General features: G+C 42.3%; 2 protein-coding genes across 10 annotated transcripts in view; one reads left to right on the forward strand and one right to left on the reverse strand.

Annotated features, from left to right (window-relative positions):
* LOC122453251 (integrator complex subunit 9) overlaps positions 1-18779 on the reverse strand; it is a 120782-nt gene extending 102003 nt beyond the window's left edge. Inside the window, exon 1 of the mRNA XM_043487166.1 lies at positions 18527-18779. Within this exon, the coding sequence (XP_043343101.1) occupies positions 18527-18535 (9 nt within the window). The 5' untranslated portion in view covers positions 18536-18779. The remainder of the gene's footprint in view (positions 1-18526) is intronic.
* A 184-nt stretch (positions 18780-18963) lies between these two features.
* Positions 18964-19992, forward strand: part of HMBOX1 (homeobox containing 1) — a 195021-nt gene continuing 193992 nt past the window's right edge. For 2 of the 9 annotated variants that reach the window (XM_043487168.1, XM_043487176.1), the window contains exon 1: positions 18965-19341. The gene's annotated coding sequence lies outside the window, so the exon portion shown is untranslated. Of the gene's footprint in view, positions 19342-19992 lie in introns of all 9 variants that reach the window. The other 7 variants (XM_043487167.1, XM_043487175.1, XM_043487169.1 and 4 more) reach the window with 6 other exon arrangements.

The raw sequence follows: 19992 nt of genomic DNA on the forward strand, positions 1-19992 counted from the left end.
CTCTGACTTGGCTCTCCGTGAAAATGAGTAAAAAAGCAGAGAGTGGTCATAAAAAGCAACTCCCCACAGTTCCCAAGAGAAGTTCAGGAAGGTTGAGAGTGTTGACAGTAAATATTAAGGGTGAGGGAGGGAAAACAGGGCTTGGCTTGGGAAGGAACATTGTTGGCTGTCTAGCAAGAGAATTTTAAATCCGTTAAAAAATAATCATCGGCAGAAAAAGAGTTCAGAGAATTATGTATATGACCTTATTTATGATGGCTTAGCAGTAAAGAATCCGTCTGCGATGCAGGAGACCTAGGTTTGATCCCTGGGTTGGGAAGATCCCCTGGAAGAGGAAATGACAACCCACTCCAGTATTCTTGCCTGGAGATCCCACGGACAGAGGAGCCTGTGGGCTACATACAGTCCATGGGGTTGCAAAGAGTCAGACACAAGTGAGTACCTGCACATGTACATACACACACACACACACACACACACACAGACACACCCCAATCACATAAATAAAGAGTCAGACACGAGTACCTGCACATGTGTACACACACACACACACACACACACACACCCCCCAATCACATAAATATACTTTTTAGTTTACAGAGGAGCCTGTGGGCTACAGTCCATGGGGTCACAAAGAGTCAGACACAACTGAGTACCTGCACATGTACACACACACACACACACCCCCCCCCCCAATTACATAAATATACTTTTTAGTTTAAAGAGAAAAAAAAAAAAAAAAGACTTGAAGCGCATAAACCAAACTGGTAAAAGTGGAGTTAGGGTGGTTAACCAGATGGAACTTTCACTTTCTGCTTTAGATATTTCTGAACTCCTGACTTTTCCTTTTCAAAAATGTTAACTAATTTTTTTTAAATCAGAAAAAATTCATTTTTGGAATAATAAGCAACTACAGAGGTTTCTGTTCACAACAAAGTTGTAAAAGTGGCTGAGAAGAAAGAGGCAACAGGATTTGAAGGAAAGGACATAAGGAACATGAGAGATATAGACAAGAATAGAAATAGCTTAATGATAATAATAGCATGGTAAGTACTCCTCTAAACTTTCATAGAAAAGATGAATACATCTACTCCCCACAACAAAAGCTGTGTTCCACCACCACCAAAAAAAAAAAGTGTTAAAGGTCTCATATGATTGACCTATGAGCTCTTTTGTTCTACAGTCTTAGCTTCTTTGTGACTGGTTTTCAGCTGTTTAATGAACATTATTAACCCAATACGTCCTGTAAGAACAGAGCAGTAAGGGTGATAAAAGTGCTTGGAAAAAGTAACATGACTATGATCGATAAAGATAATTTTAACAAAGGAAAAGAGGTATAGAATTGGTAAGTATCATTTACGTGATGAATCATTTAGCAGTAGAGGCAATTTAAGGACAATGTAATTTATACAAATAGCTGCAAGTCTGCAGCAATGACAATGAGCAAGAAGGAATAAGAAGGTCTAACAAAATGGTAAAACTTGTGAGCTGCTAACAGGACCTGCATCAACAAGGACCCCTATTCGTCTACTATTAACTCAAGAGGAAGCCAGGAATGTTTTCTAGGCATGTTAAAAATTTTGCACATTCCCTGCCCCAAGTCACAGAGAAATGCATTTGTTCAAGGTTCAGTTCAGTCGCTCAGTCATGTCTGCCTCTTTGCAACTCCATGGACTGCAGCATGCCAGGCTTCCCTGTCCATCACCAACCCTTGGAGCTTACTCAAACTCATATTCCTCGAGTAGGTGATGCCATCCAACCATCTCATCCTCTGTCGTCCCCTTCTCCTCCTGCCTTCAATCTTTCCCAGCATCAGGGTCTTTTCCAACGAGTCAGTTTTTCACATCTGGTGGCCAAAGTATTGGAGTTTCAGCTTCAGCATCAGTCCTTCCAATGAATATTCAGGACTGTTTTCCTTTAGGATGGATTGGTTTGATCTCCTTGCAGTCGAAGGGACTCTCAAGGTTCAAGGTCCAGACAAATCTGGACATCAGTCAAACATGAGGGAGACAGCAGAGACATCACAGTTACTAGCAAGTTCCCTGTGGCATTTGTGTAGATAATTGGGAAGGGGTGTTACCTAACATACTTTCAGTGATGACAAGACTCTTCTCATATTTAGTGTGGTGATGGTGGTTTAGTCGCTAAGTCATGTCCGACCTTGCGATCCCATGGACTGTAGCCTGCCAGGCTCCTCTGACCATGGGATTCTCCAGGTAAGAATACTGAAGTGGCAAGAATACCATTTCCTTCTCTAGGGGATCTTCCTGACCCAGGAATTGAACCCGGGTCTCGTGCACTGCAGGCGGATTCTTTACCTAGGTCTTATCAGCACAGAGAAGAGTATGGCTAACTCAGCTTTTGAATGAACGTGCTTCTGCATGAATCAGGAGAACAGCTCACATCTCTTTTAGTCACTTAGTGATTTTCAAAGACACGAATTGACCAATAGGCTTTGATTAAGTGAATACAGTTCTAAAAACAGCTACCATTTATCGAGTATGTCATGATAGGTTCTTTACATGCATTTATTTATGTTGGAGACAAAAACCAAGCTAGCAAACAATGTTTCGGGGGTATAGAAAAGGCTTCTGAACCAAAAAATTTCTTACTAGTCACACCAGTATCAAGTCAGGGGGTCAATAAAGGAGAGAGCTTTCATTTGACTCTCCCATCTGGGTCCTTGGGAGAAAACAAAAAAGCTGGGTTTTGCTTTTTTTTTTTTTTTTAAACTAACACTAACCCTATAGAAATAGCAGCAAGGAGACATACTCTTACTGGAGGAACTAACTTGATTTTGATTTTCAGATTGTTGTGGTTTATGATAAAATACTTCTTGGAAAATCTTTATATGGAGTATGAGCAGAGAAATTCTAAAACTTAAGGGAAATACTTGATATAAAAGTGGGGTAGGAAAAGCACCACCCTAAAGCTATGATCCCACAAGAAAATGACACATCTGATTATTTATAATAAAAATTTTGATATGGCAGAAACCACTATAAACAAGGCAAAAGAGACAATGTAAAAATTTTATAAAATCAAAACAAAGAAATTTCATCCTTAAAATATAAAGAATTCTAACAAATGAGTAACAAAAAGATTCCAATGGAAAAATGGGCAAAAAACACAAATAGGTCATTCACAAATGACTATAAAGGGCAAAAAAAAAAAAAAAAGAACAAAGTAAAGATGTTCAACCTTTATAAAAGTAATACAACTACAAATTAAAATTACACTGAGGGAAATTCTCTGGTGGTACAATGGCTAAGACTTCGTGCTCCCAATGCAGGGGACCTGAGTTCAATCCCTGGTCAGGGAAGTAGATTCCACGTGCTGCAACTAAGATTTGGCACAGCCAAAAAAAAAAAAAGCCAAACCCAAAAATCTAACACTGAGAGAAAATACTCTGTCCACACACTAGCATAGGACAAAGAAACTGACTGTGAGGGAGGATGTGGGGAAATGGCAACTCTCACTGACACTGGGTGGGTAAAAATGAAAGATGAAAGCAACACTGAATCAAAGTTTTAATCTGCACATAGGGCAATTTTACCTAAGAAACTGACAGGAAGCAAACGCTGAGATGGGTGCCAAAAAACGGAAATAAAAATATGTTCTCTTCAGCATTGTACGGGACAGTAGGGAATGGAAACCAAAATGTCCAACAGAGGAATAAATCCATACAATGTAATCCTATAACAAGATCCAAAATGAGCTCACCAATATTCAAAATGGAAAGACCTGTGACAGACACAGTCATCTCATCATCTGTGTTTCCCTTTGCCCTTTCATAGGAGAACCCCAAATCTCAGGTGGAATTCTAGCCACTTGGAATAAAGATTCCCCAGTCCTGGGACTTCTCTTATGGTTCTGTTCCTAATGCAGGAGGCCCAGGTTTGATCCCTGGTCAGGGAACTAGATCCCACATGCCACAGCTAAGACCCAGCACAGCCAAATAAACAAACAAATAAGATTTACCAGTCTCTCTTGCACCTAGATGTAATCATGTAACTAAATTCTAGCCACAGGGAACACATCGAGGTGTGTCTGCAACTTTGAGAAACATCTAAAGGGAAGGAGCATGCCCTTCCTCGCTCCTTCCTCCCTCCTGTGTGCGAGCGCTCAGTCGTGTCCAACGCTCTGTGGCCCCAGGGACTGCGGCCTGCCAGGCTCCTCTGTCCATGGAAATTTCCAGGCAAGCATACTGGAGTGGGTTGCCATTTCCTACTCCAGGGGACCCTTCCGACTCAGGGATCGAACCCATGTCTCCTGCATTGGCAGGTGGCTTCTTTACCACTAGCACCACCTGGAAGCCTCGTTCCTGTTGACTAGAGAAAGGATGTGATGGCCCAAGCTGGTAAAGTCACACTGGATCACAAACAGTAAGCCACACTTTGAAGATGGTGGGGACCTGGACTCTTTACCCCTGGCCTTCCTTCATAAGAAACAAACAACTGAACTGTTCCAGCCATGTTACGTCAGGCTTCTTATCACTCAGAGCTGAATCGAATCCTAACAGATTCACAGCATCAGACAGTCTGAGGGGTATCAGCGCACACATCCACCATAGGAGGTCCAAAATGTGATTACTCCAGGTGGTGAGATTCGGGTGAGTTTTTTCTTTTTATATCTTTCAGTTATATTTCAGAAAAAAATGCATGAGTATGTATTGGTTCTATAATAGAGCTATCTATTTTGAGAAAAGTCTTCTAAAAATTCAAGTGAATTAAACAAGTTTTCTTTTATTTAGTCCCTGTGAAGAACTGACAGTTTAGCTGGATGGATTGGTTTTTAAAAGAAACCACGCTGACTCGGCCGACAGCCTCCCACTGAACAGAAGCAGCTTGCCTAGCCCAGAAATAGGTTGGGCCAGGCTGACTTTCTCAGGGTTCCCTCAAGAAAACTACGAGGAGATGGTAATCCCGCAGGCCCTTTGACAGTCCTCTCCCAAGTTGCTATTTACGGCCGGGTGACACAGTTTAACCAACAAGCCATCAATTTCATCCTTCAAAACTTTCAGGCCAACAAAATGTTGAGTTACAGAAGCCAGGCACAAAAGAGAACACACTCAGATGTGTAAGTAGGAAAAAATTTCCCAACTGTATGTACACATGACATGTATGCTAGTTTTATTGTCTGAAAATTTTATTTCAAAAATATCCCAAGGACAGCATCACACTTTTTTGGAGATTTCTCTCTATTCAACCTATTGATGTGACCAAGAATACTCTAGGCATTCATCAGTTCTGCGGGAATGGGGCCTTCCCCACCTCTTTCTCAATAAAGAAGAACGTCAAGGAATCAGTGAGGGTCTCTGTTCTCTTTTTCCTCTCTGGACACTCTTCTTACATGGTGCCCAGTGACTGATTCACTGATTCTCAGGATCCCTCTCATTTTCTGATGTATTCATGAGTTCTGTACTATTCCTAAGGCCCCTATAAAGGTGCTTAAGACAAATCTTGTCCTAAGTAGGTAATTCTGACCCTGATTGACTTTGATGCGTTCGTTAAGCTCCTTAATGCCCCTTCTTTTGATTTCCCTTTTAAAAATACTTTCTGTAACTGCAGTGAATCATCTTTTTTGATTTCATATTTCAAAGTTTTTAACTATGTAAAATACAGTTCTTCTAACTCCTCTGTCCTAGGTTTCCGAAGGGATGAATTTAAAGCTTTGGGTATGTAAACATTCTTAAACATCCCTGAAACAACTTCTTTAAAAAAAAAAAAAAATCCTTCATCTGTTACTTCCCAAACCACTGAGTCTTACATTGATGCTCCACCACTGTGGCCTTAACCTACCTTTCTAGTTTTCATTCCAGCAAGTTTGTCCCTGGCCCTAACTGCAGTGAGCTAGAGCTCCAATCACGTGTATAAACACGGATAAATCCTTTAGATGTTAATAACACATATGTGATAACAATGTTGATTTCTAAAGTCATGAATTAGAAGAATGTGAGGGGACAGAAATGTGTTTATTTTTGTACACACTGCTACAGAGCAAAAAAAAAAAAAACCGTATTAAATTGTATATGCACAGTATTTAGAAAATGGAACACATTATTTGGAAAATGGAACACTCACTTCCAAATCTTTTTTTAAACCACTCTACTGAGGTATGACTGGTATGTGAAAAGGTGTATGTATCTAATGTAAATAGCCTGCTGAGCTTGGTGATAAGCATACACTTATGAAACCATCACCACTATCAAGTTTATAAACATATCCATCACCTCCCAAAGTTTCCTCTCACTTATGACTATTATTATTATTTTGTGTGTGCTGGAAGGGTGGTGGTGGGGAAGAAGATAAGAACTATGAACAAAACCCAAATCCCTTAACAGTTCCATCTACCTGGAGTAAGTCCATAATGTTCCTCCTCCAACTTATTTGTAAGCCAAGGTATTTCCAAGGCCAGCTCAAATTTTACTTCTCTAGGAAATTTTGATTCTCAGTATGGAATTCACCTTTCATTATCCTATTCCCAGGTGGTACTAGTGGTAAAGAACCTGCTTGCTGATGCAGGAGACATATGAGATAAGGGTTCGATACTTGGGTCGGGAAGATCCCCTGGAGGAGGGCATGGTAACCCACTCCAGTATTCTTGCCTAGAGAATCCCATGGACAGAGGAGCCTGGTGGGCTACAGTCCACAGGGTTGCAAAGAATCGGACACAACTGAAGCGCCTCAGCACATATACACGTCACTAAAACCACACACACTCAGTCACACACATAAACTGTACATATACTGTGTACAGTATACACAGGACATCTATCTAGGGTTTATTGGATGATGAGTTACTGAGGGAAGGTCTATGTCTTACTCATCTTTTGTTTGCCCTACAGCACCTAAGAGGTTTTGATTTAATAAAAGATAGTCATTTAATAACATTTATTGGACTGTATAGCCAAACAATGGAATTTTGATATGGTTTCTCTTAACTGTTAGTTTTAACTACCACATAGTTAATTGTTCATCAACAGTTTCCTCCTATTGGATCTATGTAGCTTGAATCAAATGCAGCTTAAAATAAATAAGCCACTGCCTAGGGCACTGAACTCCTCTCTGCTTCTTCAGGTTTTTTATTTTTTGGTGTGGTAATTATGTTTATTTTAACAGACAATTTGTTTACATTTCTTGCCTTTATCAGGCCTGTCTCTTAAGTACAGAGAAACTATTTCTGGCTGTTCTGCTTTCCAAGGAAACCGTGCAATTTTCTTTTAAGGTCATGGAATTCTTTTACTTCCACAAGTCTGCTCTGCACCACCTAAGACTTGCAGTTATAAAAACCATTGTTTTCTCAAAAGTCTGGAAATGGACTGCAGGATATAATTAACTACCTAGAACAAACAATACAACACAAATAGATTTTCCCCTCAGAAAATAACTGTTGGCTTATGTGAAACAATCTCACTTTTTTTTAGTGACTAGAAAATTTTGGAGCAAGAAAGCAGTATGTAAACTAAAATATACACAAGTTTCAAGCCAGAAATCAATATAACAGTTTACATGTTCAGTTCAAGCAGCATATCCACATATCAGAAATAGAACAGAAATGCCTATTCCAATAGAAATGCCTACCATCCCCACTCCTATTCCAAACTATAAGCCAATGTAATCACACTATTGGAGTGGGGGGTGAGGAATGAGATTAAAAAAATTATCTGCCAAGTTATACACCTGAAAACCTAAGAGAATTAAATGGAAAAAGTACCAAATTTCAATAAAAGAAAATTTAACAAAGGGCTGTGTAGAGAATGCAAAAAAGAAATACCATTCTTATAAGTGAACAATTCAGGGAAAGACTCCAATTACAGCAATAACCACAAAGACATGTTTAAAACCGGCTTTAGATAAAGGAAAAAGACATTTCTTGTTCTTAGATAGATTCAATGATATGATGGAAGAAATAAGTCAATTCTCTCATTCTGAATTGTATATGAAAAAAAACATAAGGGTAGTCTGGAAAATTCTGAAGTGAAGAAAGATGGGTGGGCACAAGTACTACCACATAAATACATTCTAAAGCTACAGAAGTTGAGAAGTGAAGTATGAATTGATCAAGTTGGGGAGAAGAGCAATGAGAAGGAAAGGAAAATAAAGATGCTTTTCTAAACATATGAAAAGATGTTCCATGTCTTATACATTCTGAGAGGAAAGTAAGTATAATGACATACTTTTTATTTTTTCTCACTTCCCAGTGAGGAAAAAATATGAGACAGCTTGATGATAATACTGTAGTGATGAGTTGGGATATAGTTGTGGACAAGAGTGTAATCCGCTAAGTTGCTATGGGGGCATTTTGACAACAAAATGAAATAAAAAATGCATATGCCTTTTGAAATGTATCCTACAGATACACTTCCAAAGACGGTCACAAAAGAGATCATCTATGCAACATGATTTCTAATTGCAAAAGGACTGGTAACAACCCAATGCTCACAGAGAAAGGTTTGGTTGGATAAATTACAGTATGTATACCCAAAACAACAAAACACTATGCAACTGATTATTTTCTAGCAATAGTTTGAAAATATTTTTGAGATGTGTTCATACTTTCACATGCTATGTATTATGTTTTATATTAGCAACAAAAACCATGCCCTAAATTTTAACAGTGAAAGACTTCCAAATAGTGTGGAGGGATGTATGTGGGGGAAATTGAACTCGATCTTCCAGCCTAACATCTTGATTCTGAACTCCTCCTTTAGACAATGAAAGGACAAAGTTTCTGGTAGAAATATTTTTAAAAATCTTTTGAAAGGAGTATTGAAACTCTTTCATTGTTTAGAATGAAAGTATCATGAAAACAAATGACCCAGGAACTTGTTAAACTCATTAGGTATGCATATGGAGTGTTCATTTTAAAATGAAGCTGCTCTAGATACTGATAGGAAATGATCTCTAAAATGTGTTTCTAACTTAAAGAAAAAGAAACATGCAAAACTAGAGAGGGCAGTATCTTAACTTTCATGTAAAAAACAAAGGGATGCAAATTACACAAATGTGTATACTTCCACAGAATCTCTGACTATACACAAGAAACTGACAGCTGAGATTGCTCTTGGGGAGGAAGATAAAGGTGGGAAGGGATCTTTTTTCTTTTAAAACTTGTGTACAGGCTTTTTTTAAAAATTAAACAATATGCATGTATTACCTATCTTTAAAAAAAACCCAAAAAGATGTTCAAAATCACTAACCAGTAGGGAAATGTAGATCAAAACCATAGTGAGATAGTACTTCACATCCATTGTTATTGTTTAGTTGCTAAGTCATGTCTGACCGAATCTTTGACACCCCAAGAACTGTAGCCCACCAGGCTCCTCTGTCCATGGGATTCTCCAGGCAAGAATACTGGAGTGGGTTGCCATTCCCTTCTCCAGGGGGTCTTCCTGACCCAGGGATCGAACCCATGTCCCCTGCATTGCAGGCAGATTCTTTACCGCTGAGCCAAGGGGGAAGCCCTGATGGCCCACACCCTTTAGGATGGCTATTATCTAAACAAAGAGAAAATGACAAATGTTGGCCAGTTGTGAAGATGTGGAGAAATGAGAATCTCTGTGCAATGTTGGTGGGAATGCATTCAATAAAATGTGCAGGTACAGACACTATGGGAAACAGTATGCTGGTTCCTCACAAAGTTAAACTTAGAATTACCGTATGATCCAGCAATTCAACTTCTGGACATATACCCAAAAGATCTGAAAATAGACTTGAATAGATACTTGTACACCCATGTTCATAGCAGCTTTATTCACAACAACCAAAAGGTGTAAACAAGCCAAGTGTCTATCGACAGATGAATGGATAAACAGTATGTGGTATACAACAGAGTATTATTCAACTCTAAAAAGGGAAGAAATTGACACAGACCACAACATGGATGAATCCTGAAGCTATGATGCCAAGTAGTGTCTGGAAGTGGACGGTGGGGCTACACAGCAATGTGAATGTGCTTAAAGTCACTGAGTTTACCTCAGTTCGGTCATTCAGTCATGTCCGACTCTTTGCGACCCCATGCACTGCAGCACGCCAGGCCTCCCTGTCCATCACCAACTCCCGGAGTTTACTCAAACTCATGTCCATTGAGTTGGTGATGCCATCCAGCCATCTCATCCTCTGTCGTCCCCTTTCCCCCCTGCCTTCAATCTTTCCCAGCATCAGGGTCTTTTCAAATGAGTCAGTTCTTCGCATCAGGTGGCCAAAGTATTGGAGTTTCAGCTGAACGGTACACTTAAAAATGCTTAAAATAGTAAACCCTATGTTGTGTATATTTTATCACAATTAAAAAAATGTAATGCACAAATAGAAAATCTGAAGAGGACTATAGCAGGTAAAGAAAGGGACACAGTCGATTAAAAATCTTCCCAGAAAAGCCCAGGCCCACATGACTTCACTGATGAAGTCTACCAAGCATTAAAAGAGAAAATAATACCAATTCTTCACACAAACTCTTTTGGAATACAGAGGAGGAGTATTTCCCACCCAACTCATTCTAAGAGAATAATATTACTGATATAAAAGCCAGACAAAGACATCAGAAAAATACTACAGACCAATTTCTCTCATGAATATATATGCAAGAACCATCAACAAAATATCAGCAAATGAAATTGAGCAACATCAGCAAAGGACTTTACCTCATGATCAAGTGGTAATTATGCTTGGAATGCAACACTGATTTAACATTCAAAATTCAACAAAGGTAAAATACTATATTAATATAAAAAAGGACAAAACCCGCATGATCCTGTTGATACACACCGGAAAAATATTTGATAAAATCCAAGACCTATTCATTATAAATGATCAACCAACCAGGGCTAGAAGGGAACATCCTGAACTTGATAAAGGGTATCTATACAGAAAACCCTACAGCTCAGGACTTCCCTGATGGTCCAGTGGTTAAGAATCTTCCGGCCAAATGCAGGGGACACAGGTTTGATTCCTGGTCCAGGAAGCTCCCACATGCTTTGGGGCAACTAAGTCCATGTGCCACAGTTACCGAGCCAAAGCACCCCACAGCCCGTGACCCGCAACGAGAAGCCGCCACACAGAAGTCCGCACACCACAGCTAGAGAAGAGCCCGAGCACCCACGGAGACCCGCACCACCATGAACAAACACGCAAAAGCCCTACAGCTTCCATCATACTCAGAGGTGAAAGGCTGAACGCTTTCCCCGGAGACGGGGAAGGGGAGAAGACGGCACCGCTGCTCGCTCCTCTCTCATTCAGCACAGGAGCCTGCGGCCAGGCAAACAGGCCAGAAAGAGAGACGAAAACATGGAGAAATCAGACACAAACGCTTCTGTCCACACAGTATTAACAGTCCCAATATCCATCAACATGGTACATGGATACACAAAATATGGCATGTTCCCGTAAAGCATGACTGAGCAATACGTGCTAGAAGTCAGACAGGTAAGGCTGTGCATCACATGAGTCAATTCATATGAAATGACCAGAAAGGGCAGATTTACCAGACAGAAGGCAGATCAGTGCCTGCCTGCGCCTGGAGGTAGTTATGAGGATTACTAATGGGCTCAAGAGATCTTTCTGGAGTGATGAAAATATTCTAAAACTGGATTGTGATGGCTGCTGCACAACTTTGTAAATTCACTAAAAGTCACTGCACTGTACCTTTTAAATGTATGAGTTTTGTTGTATGTTAACTATACCTCAATAAAACTATTTTAAAAATGTAAAAGAAGGACTTCCCTGGTGGCAGGGTGGATAAAAATCCACCTGCCAATGCAGGGGACATGGGTTTGGTCCCTGGTCCACATGCCTCGGGGCAACTAAGCTCCTGCACCACAACTACTGAGCCCGCAGGTTGTAACTACGGAAGCCTGAGCACCTAGAGCCTGTCCACTGCGGCAAGAGGAGTCACCGCAATGAGAAGCCTGCACACCGCAACTCGGGAGTGGCCTCCCTCACCACAACGAGACAAAGCCCACGTGCAGTGACATAATAATAATCATTAAAAAATTTAAAATTAAAAATGCAAAAAACAATTATATTTTACATTATTAATACTACTGCTTGTTTACCTGTATTTTCACAGGCTGATAAAAAAATGAGAAGACTTACTAAATTAGAACATCTAATTATGCATTTCTCTATTTTGTTGGAAGAGAAAAATGCAGAAATAATGTATTCAGGAAAGGCCAATCTTTGCTTAGGCCATAAATTTGACAAAGATTATATAAGACCTTTTATTATTCACCTTCCCTATCCCCTTCATAAGCATGAGTGATGAAAAATAAACTGTACCTTAAGGGCAAAAAGAGTGTTAGTTTTGCAATTTCTATTAAAGAATGGCTTTCTTTAACACCATCTATCTGATTATCTATCCATGAGAGAGCCAAAGTTCATTTGTTTGTGTTTTCTATAAATTTAACTGTTTTAGACCCTTAGGGCATTTCCTTCAGATATATGGTCAACTAGGACAATTGAAGGAGAAGGCAATGGCACCCCACTCCAGTACTCTTGCCTGGAAAATCCCACGGATGGAGGAGCCTGGTAGGCTGCAGTCCATGGGGTTGCAAAGAGTCGGACACGACTGAGTGACTTCACTTTCACTTTTCATTTTCATGCACTGGAGAAGGAAATGGCAACCCACTCCAGTGTTCTTGCCTGGAGAATCCTAGGGATGGGGCAGGGGTGGGCTGCCTGGTGGGCTGCCGTCTATGGGGTCCCACAGAGTTGGACACAACTGAAGTGACTCAGCCGCAGCAGCAGGACAATTGAAACTTCCTTATTATTCTCACAGTCAAGTTCCCACCACAGTTCAGTCTGGATCGCTGAGACCCTTGGCGCTCTCAAGCCAACTCCTTTCTTACAGTCCTTCCTGTTCCCCTTTATCCTGTTAGCATTCTTGCCTGTTTCTAAGGATCTCTGACAATTCTGACACCTACCCTCCTGACTTAGCCCTTCCTGATGCCCCAACTCCTAGCTTCATGTCACTGGTCATCCTCTTCTTTTCTGGGGGGTGTGGGGTCTCCTCTGCCATGGAGGCACACCTGACCCAGCTGCCGCTCCACTCTGGCAGACCCCATAATACTGTCGTAATAATTACTGCTCCCACGCATCAGTGTTTTCAAAGCAACACCACAGGTTTGTTGCAAAGTTCCTTTCGAGGATTCTTATGGCCAACAAGTACACACAGCTAGATTTAAAATGGATAACCAACAAGGACCTACTGTATAGCACAGGGAACTCTGCTCAATGTTATGTGGCAGTCTGGATGGGAGGGGAACGAGGGGTGAATTCATACATGTACATGTGTGGCTGAGTCCTTTCACTGTTTACCTAAATTAATCGGCTGTTTTGCTGTTTAGTTACCAAATTGTGTCTGACTCTTCGTGACCCCCATGGAATTAGCTCGCCAGGCTCCTCTGTCCATGGGATTCTCCAGGCAACAATACTGGAGTGGGTTGCCATTTCCTTCTCCAGGGGATTTTCTGGACCCCCGGATTGAACACGGGTCTCCTGCTATACTCCAGTATAAAATGAAAAGTTAAAAAAAAAAAAAAGATTCTTACGGCACCACTTTTTTATCTGAAGAGATCTGATACACTTTCCCACATCCACACATCACTACTGTAAGAATGTTTTACTAAACGTGGCTCAATCTAAGAGACAAGAGGATGTGAGAACTCATAAAGGAGACAATTACATTAGTAAGACATATAGTTAAAGAAACAGATGACATCCTTGGCAAGGGTGGGGAAATACATTCTCATACACTACTGGTACAATGGTTAAGCCAGTGGGCAGGCTGGCCATGTCTGTTACAATATTAAGGAGGCATCTTCTAGGATACCATTAAATACATTTTTGGGGGGGCAACAGAGAATGAGATGGTTGGATTGCATCACTGAATCAATGCACGTGAGTTCAAGCAAACGCCGGAGGCTGGTGAAGGACAGGGGAGCCTGGCATGCTGCAGTCCATGGGGTCATAAAGAGTCAGACACAACTTAGTGACAGAATATCAACATTTAAAAAGTACTTGAGGGACCTCCCTGGTGGTTCAGCAGTTAAAAGCAGTCTTTGCAATGCAGAGGACACAGGTACGAACCCTGGTCAAGGAACCAAGACCCCATTTGCCCAGGAGCAACTAAGCCTAGTGCTGCAACTACACTCTGGAGCCCAAACACTGCAACTAGGGGGTCCGTGTACTGCAATCAAAGATCCTGTGTGCCACAACTAAGACCCAACATATGCAAATAAATATATAAGTATTAAGAAACAAAAAATCTACTGAAGCCAGTGCCCAGTGATATCTCTCCACCAGAAAGTTCACTGTAATACTGTCGAACTACACAGTGAGCCTGCTAGACTTTATTTCCCGTAAAGGCAGGGAGTAAATCTGTTTCTCCACTGGAATATATCCATTACCTTAAGCAATGCCTAGCACAGAGAAGGCAGATGTCCAGGAAGATCTGGTGAATGAATAAATGAGCAATGATGACTGAAGGGCAGTTTCTGCCTGGACCTCTGTTGGTGCTGAGTAAGCCAGGAGCGAGCTTTCCATTTGGAATGCTAGTTCTATGGCCATGCTGCACTCTGGGCCCTAGACCTTCAAAGTACACTTTGCTGACAGAGCAAATGGCAGAGGAATCTGAGTACTCAGAGCAAACCAGTTACAAAACAAACGTGTTACTGCAGTTAAAAGCAGCAGCAATGCTGTCATGCTTGTATTGTATGTCAGATTGTGTGTGTGTGTGTGTGCTCAGTCGTGTCAAACTCTTTGCGACCCCATGGGCTGTAGTCCACCAGGCTCCTCTGTCCATGGGATTCTCCAGGCAAGAATACTGGAGGGGGTTACCATTTCTTTCTCCAGGGGATCTTCCTGACCCAGGGATTGAACCAGGTCTCCTGGGTTGGCAGGTGGGTTCTTTACTGGCTGAGCCACCAGGGAAGCCTATTACATATACACAAATATAATATTTTCCTCTTAATTCGTTACTCACCTTGGTGTATATATATATATATATATTTGTTTGCCGTAAGTATAAAAGGTTTAATCTTCAGGGTCACCACCAGGACTTAGCAATGCCCAAGAGTAAAATATCCAGTTTAATCCCAGAGCACAACTGAACAGTGGTTGGGCCTTATGTCAGTTTTCAGAGCTTGAGGAAAACATTCTAAAGGGAAAAAACCTTATCATACTGAGGTGGTGACAGAAAGGGCCTTTCTGAAGCTTGAAATGACATTACACCATAGAGACACACGAGGGCGCTCTAATCAGCCAGCAAAGAGAAACAGAGCTAGTGAAACCAGGTTGACATTTTAATAACTGGACTGAAAGAGGTGAATTAAGTCCTGGTAAAATTATGTTATTTACAGCAAGCCATTTTCTGTTCCTGATCCAAAGTTTGAGAAGCCAAAAGGATTCTGCAAGTCTTAAAACTGCAGGAAGGATCCACTGCTCTCAGATCCAAGGTAAGGATTAAGCACATCCCTTCCTAATGTTTGTTAAATTGACCTTGAAGCAGGATTTGCCCTTTTCAAGTCAGTATTTTCTTTCAACTCTACAATTCCACTTGGTCCTTTACCTGTCCTCAGCTGGAAGTGGCCCATGAATCCATTTCTTTGCTCCATCTGCTTTCCTAAGAAAAATGGTGAGTTACAAGTTTGCGCCTCCCCCGTCCCCGCCCCAAGCCAGTAGTAATGAAACAGCATTTTGTACAAAGGAGCCCAGACCACTGGAGAAAAATAACTCACGGCCTTCTTGAGGTTTTAAATTCATAAATACAACTACAGCATATAATTTTCTCCATCAAATTCAGAGTACAGCACAGAACGAGTGTTTAAGTGACCTTTCTTTCAGATCTTTAACGAGAGCGCAACAGAACTGCAGAGAGTCCTGGATTCTGAGGCAATCAGGCTCATTTCACTAAGGATTATCATTTATCTTAAAATCACATTCAAACTTTCGTCTCAGCAAAATTACAAATAATTTCATGTGATCAATCCTTGGGGTCAAATTCAATAGTTAAAATGGAAAGTATTAAAACTTTGAATGCCACAGGTATCTGTGGTTTCAGTCATCCTTGTTGACTGAATAAACCAGAAGATTCTCTCCAGCTCTGGAACTATCTACAAGAAGTATGTCAAATGATATAGTTTTGAACCGCTAGTTATTTTATTCACTTTAACATTCATCTATTTGAATGACTAAATTCCTAGCCATGATGTTTCAAACTTGATTTCTGTCGATGAATTTGGTTTTTTTTTTTGGGGGGGGGGTGGCTCCCAAAGTCTTTTGTTAAAGACCCTGGTGAGTTCAATTTTCTATGCTTTGCTGAATTTGGCCATCAGGGTATACCCAATTAGGCTCAATCGATACCAAAAGGAGAATAGGCTCTAAAACATGCTAATTTAGAAGATATGTTTCTAATTTTCCTGTTCTTTTCAAAATTGTCCTGATTAATTGAAGATGAATTTTCCTCAAATAAAGTTGCCTGATATCACAAAGAAAAAATGAAAGTGTTAGTCACTCTCAGTCGTGTCCAAATCTTTGCAATCTCATGGACTGTAGCCCACCAGGCTCCTCTGCCCATGGAATTTTCCAGGCAAGAATACGGGAGTGGGCTGCCATTTCCTACTCCAGGGGATCTTCCTGACCCAGGCATCGAACCCTCATCTCTCGAGTTGCCTGCACTGGTAGGCGGATTCTTCATTACTAGCACCACCTGGAAAGCCCAACTGTATGGGAAGTGTGACAAAAAAGAAGTCTAACTTGCTGTCAATGTTTCTGAAACCACTTTGCTGTGTTGAAAGATACTCCTGCATTATAAATCATCAAGTACCAAATGAGTTTTAGTTATTAGGTGGATGAACAATAAAGAGGAAGGGAGTATAGAAAGAATAATATCTCTTCCTCTGAGGCATTTTATGGTTCTTAAAGGAAAAAAAAAAGTTTCTACTTTTTCCACGTTTTCACATCTCTAAATACAGTAAGCAGGAGAATTTTATATGCAAACCAAAGTATATGTAAATTAAAACCTAACTCTGACACCCTCAGCAAATGAGTTGTTATAGGAAAAGAAACCTGCTTCCCACTTGCCTGCCTTCACACCACACACATGAACCATGATTTATCTTTTATTGACGAAACATGGTCTGTGTTTCTACCATTTAGGTGCCAAACTCTTTGGCTTCTATCAGCTGAACCCTCTTCAAGGAAGGCCGGAGCCCACTTGACCTTCTTATCAGTTCAAGAACTACCTTTCCAAAGGAGCTGTATCTGACTCCCCACACACCCCCAGTATCCTCTCAATCCCCAAACCCTGAACATGACCACTCTGTTCACCCAGATGCAGGGGAACTATAACTTTTTCATTACTTTGTATCTTCTTCATTAGATTGCATGCTTCTTTAAGACAAGGGTAGTGACTTTCAATTCTGCATTTTGAAATGTTTGGAAAACTGACCCAAAAGCAAATTGATACTCTCAAGGTTTACTGAACTGTGTGCCCTTCTCCTAACAGAAACAGCTTTAGCTAGAGATAGTTTTGGAACTGAATCCACTTTTCTTACGTTCTCTGACATCTCAAAGAACAGCTGACACTGTGCATGGTATATATGCCTGTACTGTGTGTGGGGACATACACACGGACTTTGCAAAAGCATGCTCAAATAATTAAGAGAAACCTTTTGTTTTTCCTCAGAAACTTCAGAAAGTAAAGCCTGACAATACCTGGCTGCAGGAACATGACTTTTAAAGCCTGAGAAACAGCATCTCACACCTTCTCTACTCAAAATAATTCCAATTAATTAGTTGGAGTAAATTAGTTAAATCTGTGCACACTGATAATAAAATGGCTCAAAACAAAAGCCTGAGCAGCTTTCCTATAAGCCAAGCGTCTGAGTTGTGTATTGCAAAAATTTTCCAGGTATCCTGGCATGCTCCACATAACCTTAGCTCACGCAGTCCCTACAGCCCTAGACCGTAACGCCATCTAACAGTTCCTCTCAGCCCATCTTATACAGAATTTAAGACTCAAACCATCCAAGATCACACTCTGACTTCGACTTCCTTTGAATGATCAAGGGCAGTTAAGAGTCTATAACAGAGAATTAAATAGGAGATTAAGATCCGCCTAGAATTTTCTAAACTCCGTTCATGTTACCAAACCTTCTCAACAACTGTGAAAAGGAACGCTTAATCAAGTGTCAATCCCGTGGAAAGAAGTGTACCAATTATTACACTCACGTGGCAGCCGAGAAACAAATCAAACCTGGTTCATAAAGCCCAACCTTGGTTCGTATGTGAAGAAAGGTGACAAGATTCAATCTCTTATCTAACCAAAGGGCCGCGCCAAGGGATGAATTACATCTAGCAGTTGTGAAGGGTCTGAGTTGGAATTCAAACTCAACAACAAACATCACCTTTCCTGGCTTCACCCCACCTTCTAGTTCCCTGCCACCCCTCATCCGCGACGGTTCCCTTCCCAAGGTGGAAACGACGAATTCCAAAAGGATATGCCCTCCGATCTAAGAGCGGAGACTCACCAGTTTCATGCTGGACTTTTGGCTGGTCAGTAGCAGTTCCTCGACTTCTCAAACCCAGAAAGCGTCTTCCGGTTCAATCTCCGCCACGGGCCCGCCGAGAGCATCGCGGGACATGCAGTCTTTCTTTCCTACGCCCCTTTCCCGGCGCATCATGGGAAATGTAGTCATCTCTGCGTGAATCATGGGAACCGTGGTCATCTTTCCTTTTCCTCTCTTTCCCCTTAGAACGCCTCCTTCCGTCAGCTCAAATTCATCCGCGCCGCCAATTCATCCTCCTTTTTCACCCCAGCATGATATCATGTCCCTCATCTGGGCCCAGAATCCATGGTATTCTGGGATGTGTAGTCCCTACGGCTCTGGCGCCCCTTTCCCCTCCTCCCTGTGGGAAGGCTCACGGGCGCGGTCCTTGCCGGGAGCTGTAGTTCCCTGGGGCCTCCGGACGCAGAGTCCCGCGCCTTTACTCAAGGGAGACAAAAACTACAACTCCCAGGGCCGCCCGGCGGCAGCAGGTGGGAGCGGGGCTGTTGATATCAATATGGCGGTTGTCAGCCAGACAAAGACAGTCAGTCTGATGTGATTGAGACAAGGGAGGTTTTTCAGGGGGAGACTGGGAGATAGGGGCCTCCCCTCCCCCTTCTCCTCTTCCTGCGCCGGCCTCAACCCCTCCCCAGACCCCTCCCGACGGGCGCCCCACGCGGAAGACACCCCTCCCCCTCCCGCTTTCCCCTCCTCCCTACCTCAGACCTCAGCCCTTCGTACCGGGACGTTGGGGAGGGGGCTGTGCCGGGCGGAGAGAACTCAGCAAGCTTTCTGAGGTGAGTCGAGTGGTTTGGAAGCCTCAAGTCTCTTCAGTCTCTTTCCTCACTTCTTTCTCTTCACTTTTTTTTTTGGGGGGGGGGGTTGGGGCGAGTAAGTGAGTGGGCTGGGGATGGGTCTCTTAAGCGGCCCAACTGAGAGGAGGAAGGAAGCGGGGGGTTTCGAGGGGGTGACCCGAACGCAGGGTCTGGGGTGGGGCAGTTTGTGGGGGCGGTAATCGAAAGGCGTCGGGTGCTCCCAACTCTTATCCCCTGGTTGCCTCCCCAGTGGGCGGAAGGGTTGAATCCTGGAGGTGGGGTCTCCAGTTTGGAGTTTGGGAAACTGTGAGGGGAATTTGAGGTGCGTGGGTTTGTTTGGGGTGCAGAGCTGTGTTTGAAACTGGGTGACGTGCGCTCGGGCGATGGGTTAGCCTTGAATAAATGTCTCTGGAGAGGAAGTTCGAGAGCCGGAGTCGGAGCTTTCAGCTGGGCCTGGGCGGAGAGGCGTGCGCGAGGTGCGGCTCCGGGACCTCTGGGCTAGCGGAGCAGCGCGGAGTGGCCGCGGGGAGCAACTCGTTCGTGTCCCATCGGCGGCTCACACTCCTCCTCCCCGTCTCCCGGGACCCACCTCCACCCCATACTCAGGGCAGGCGCCTCGGAGAGATGAGGTGC

The sequence above is a fragment of the Cervus canadensis genome, chromosome 14, assembly GCF_019320065.1.
Source record: "Cervus canadensis isolate Bull #8, Minnesota chromosome 14, ASM1932006v1, whole genome shotgun sequence".
NCBI lineage: Eukaryota > Metazoa > Chordata > Mammalia > Artiodactyla > Cervidae > Cervus > Cervus canadensis.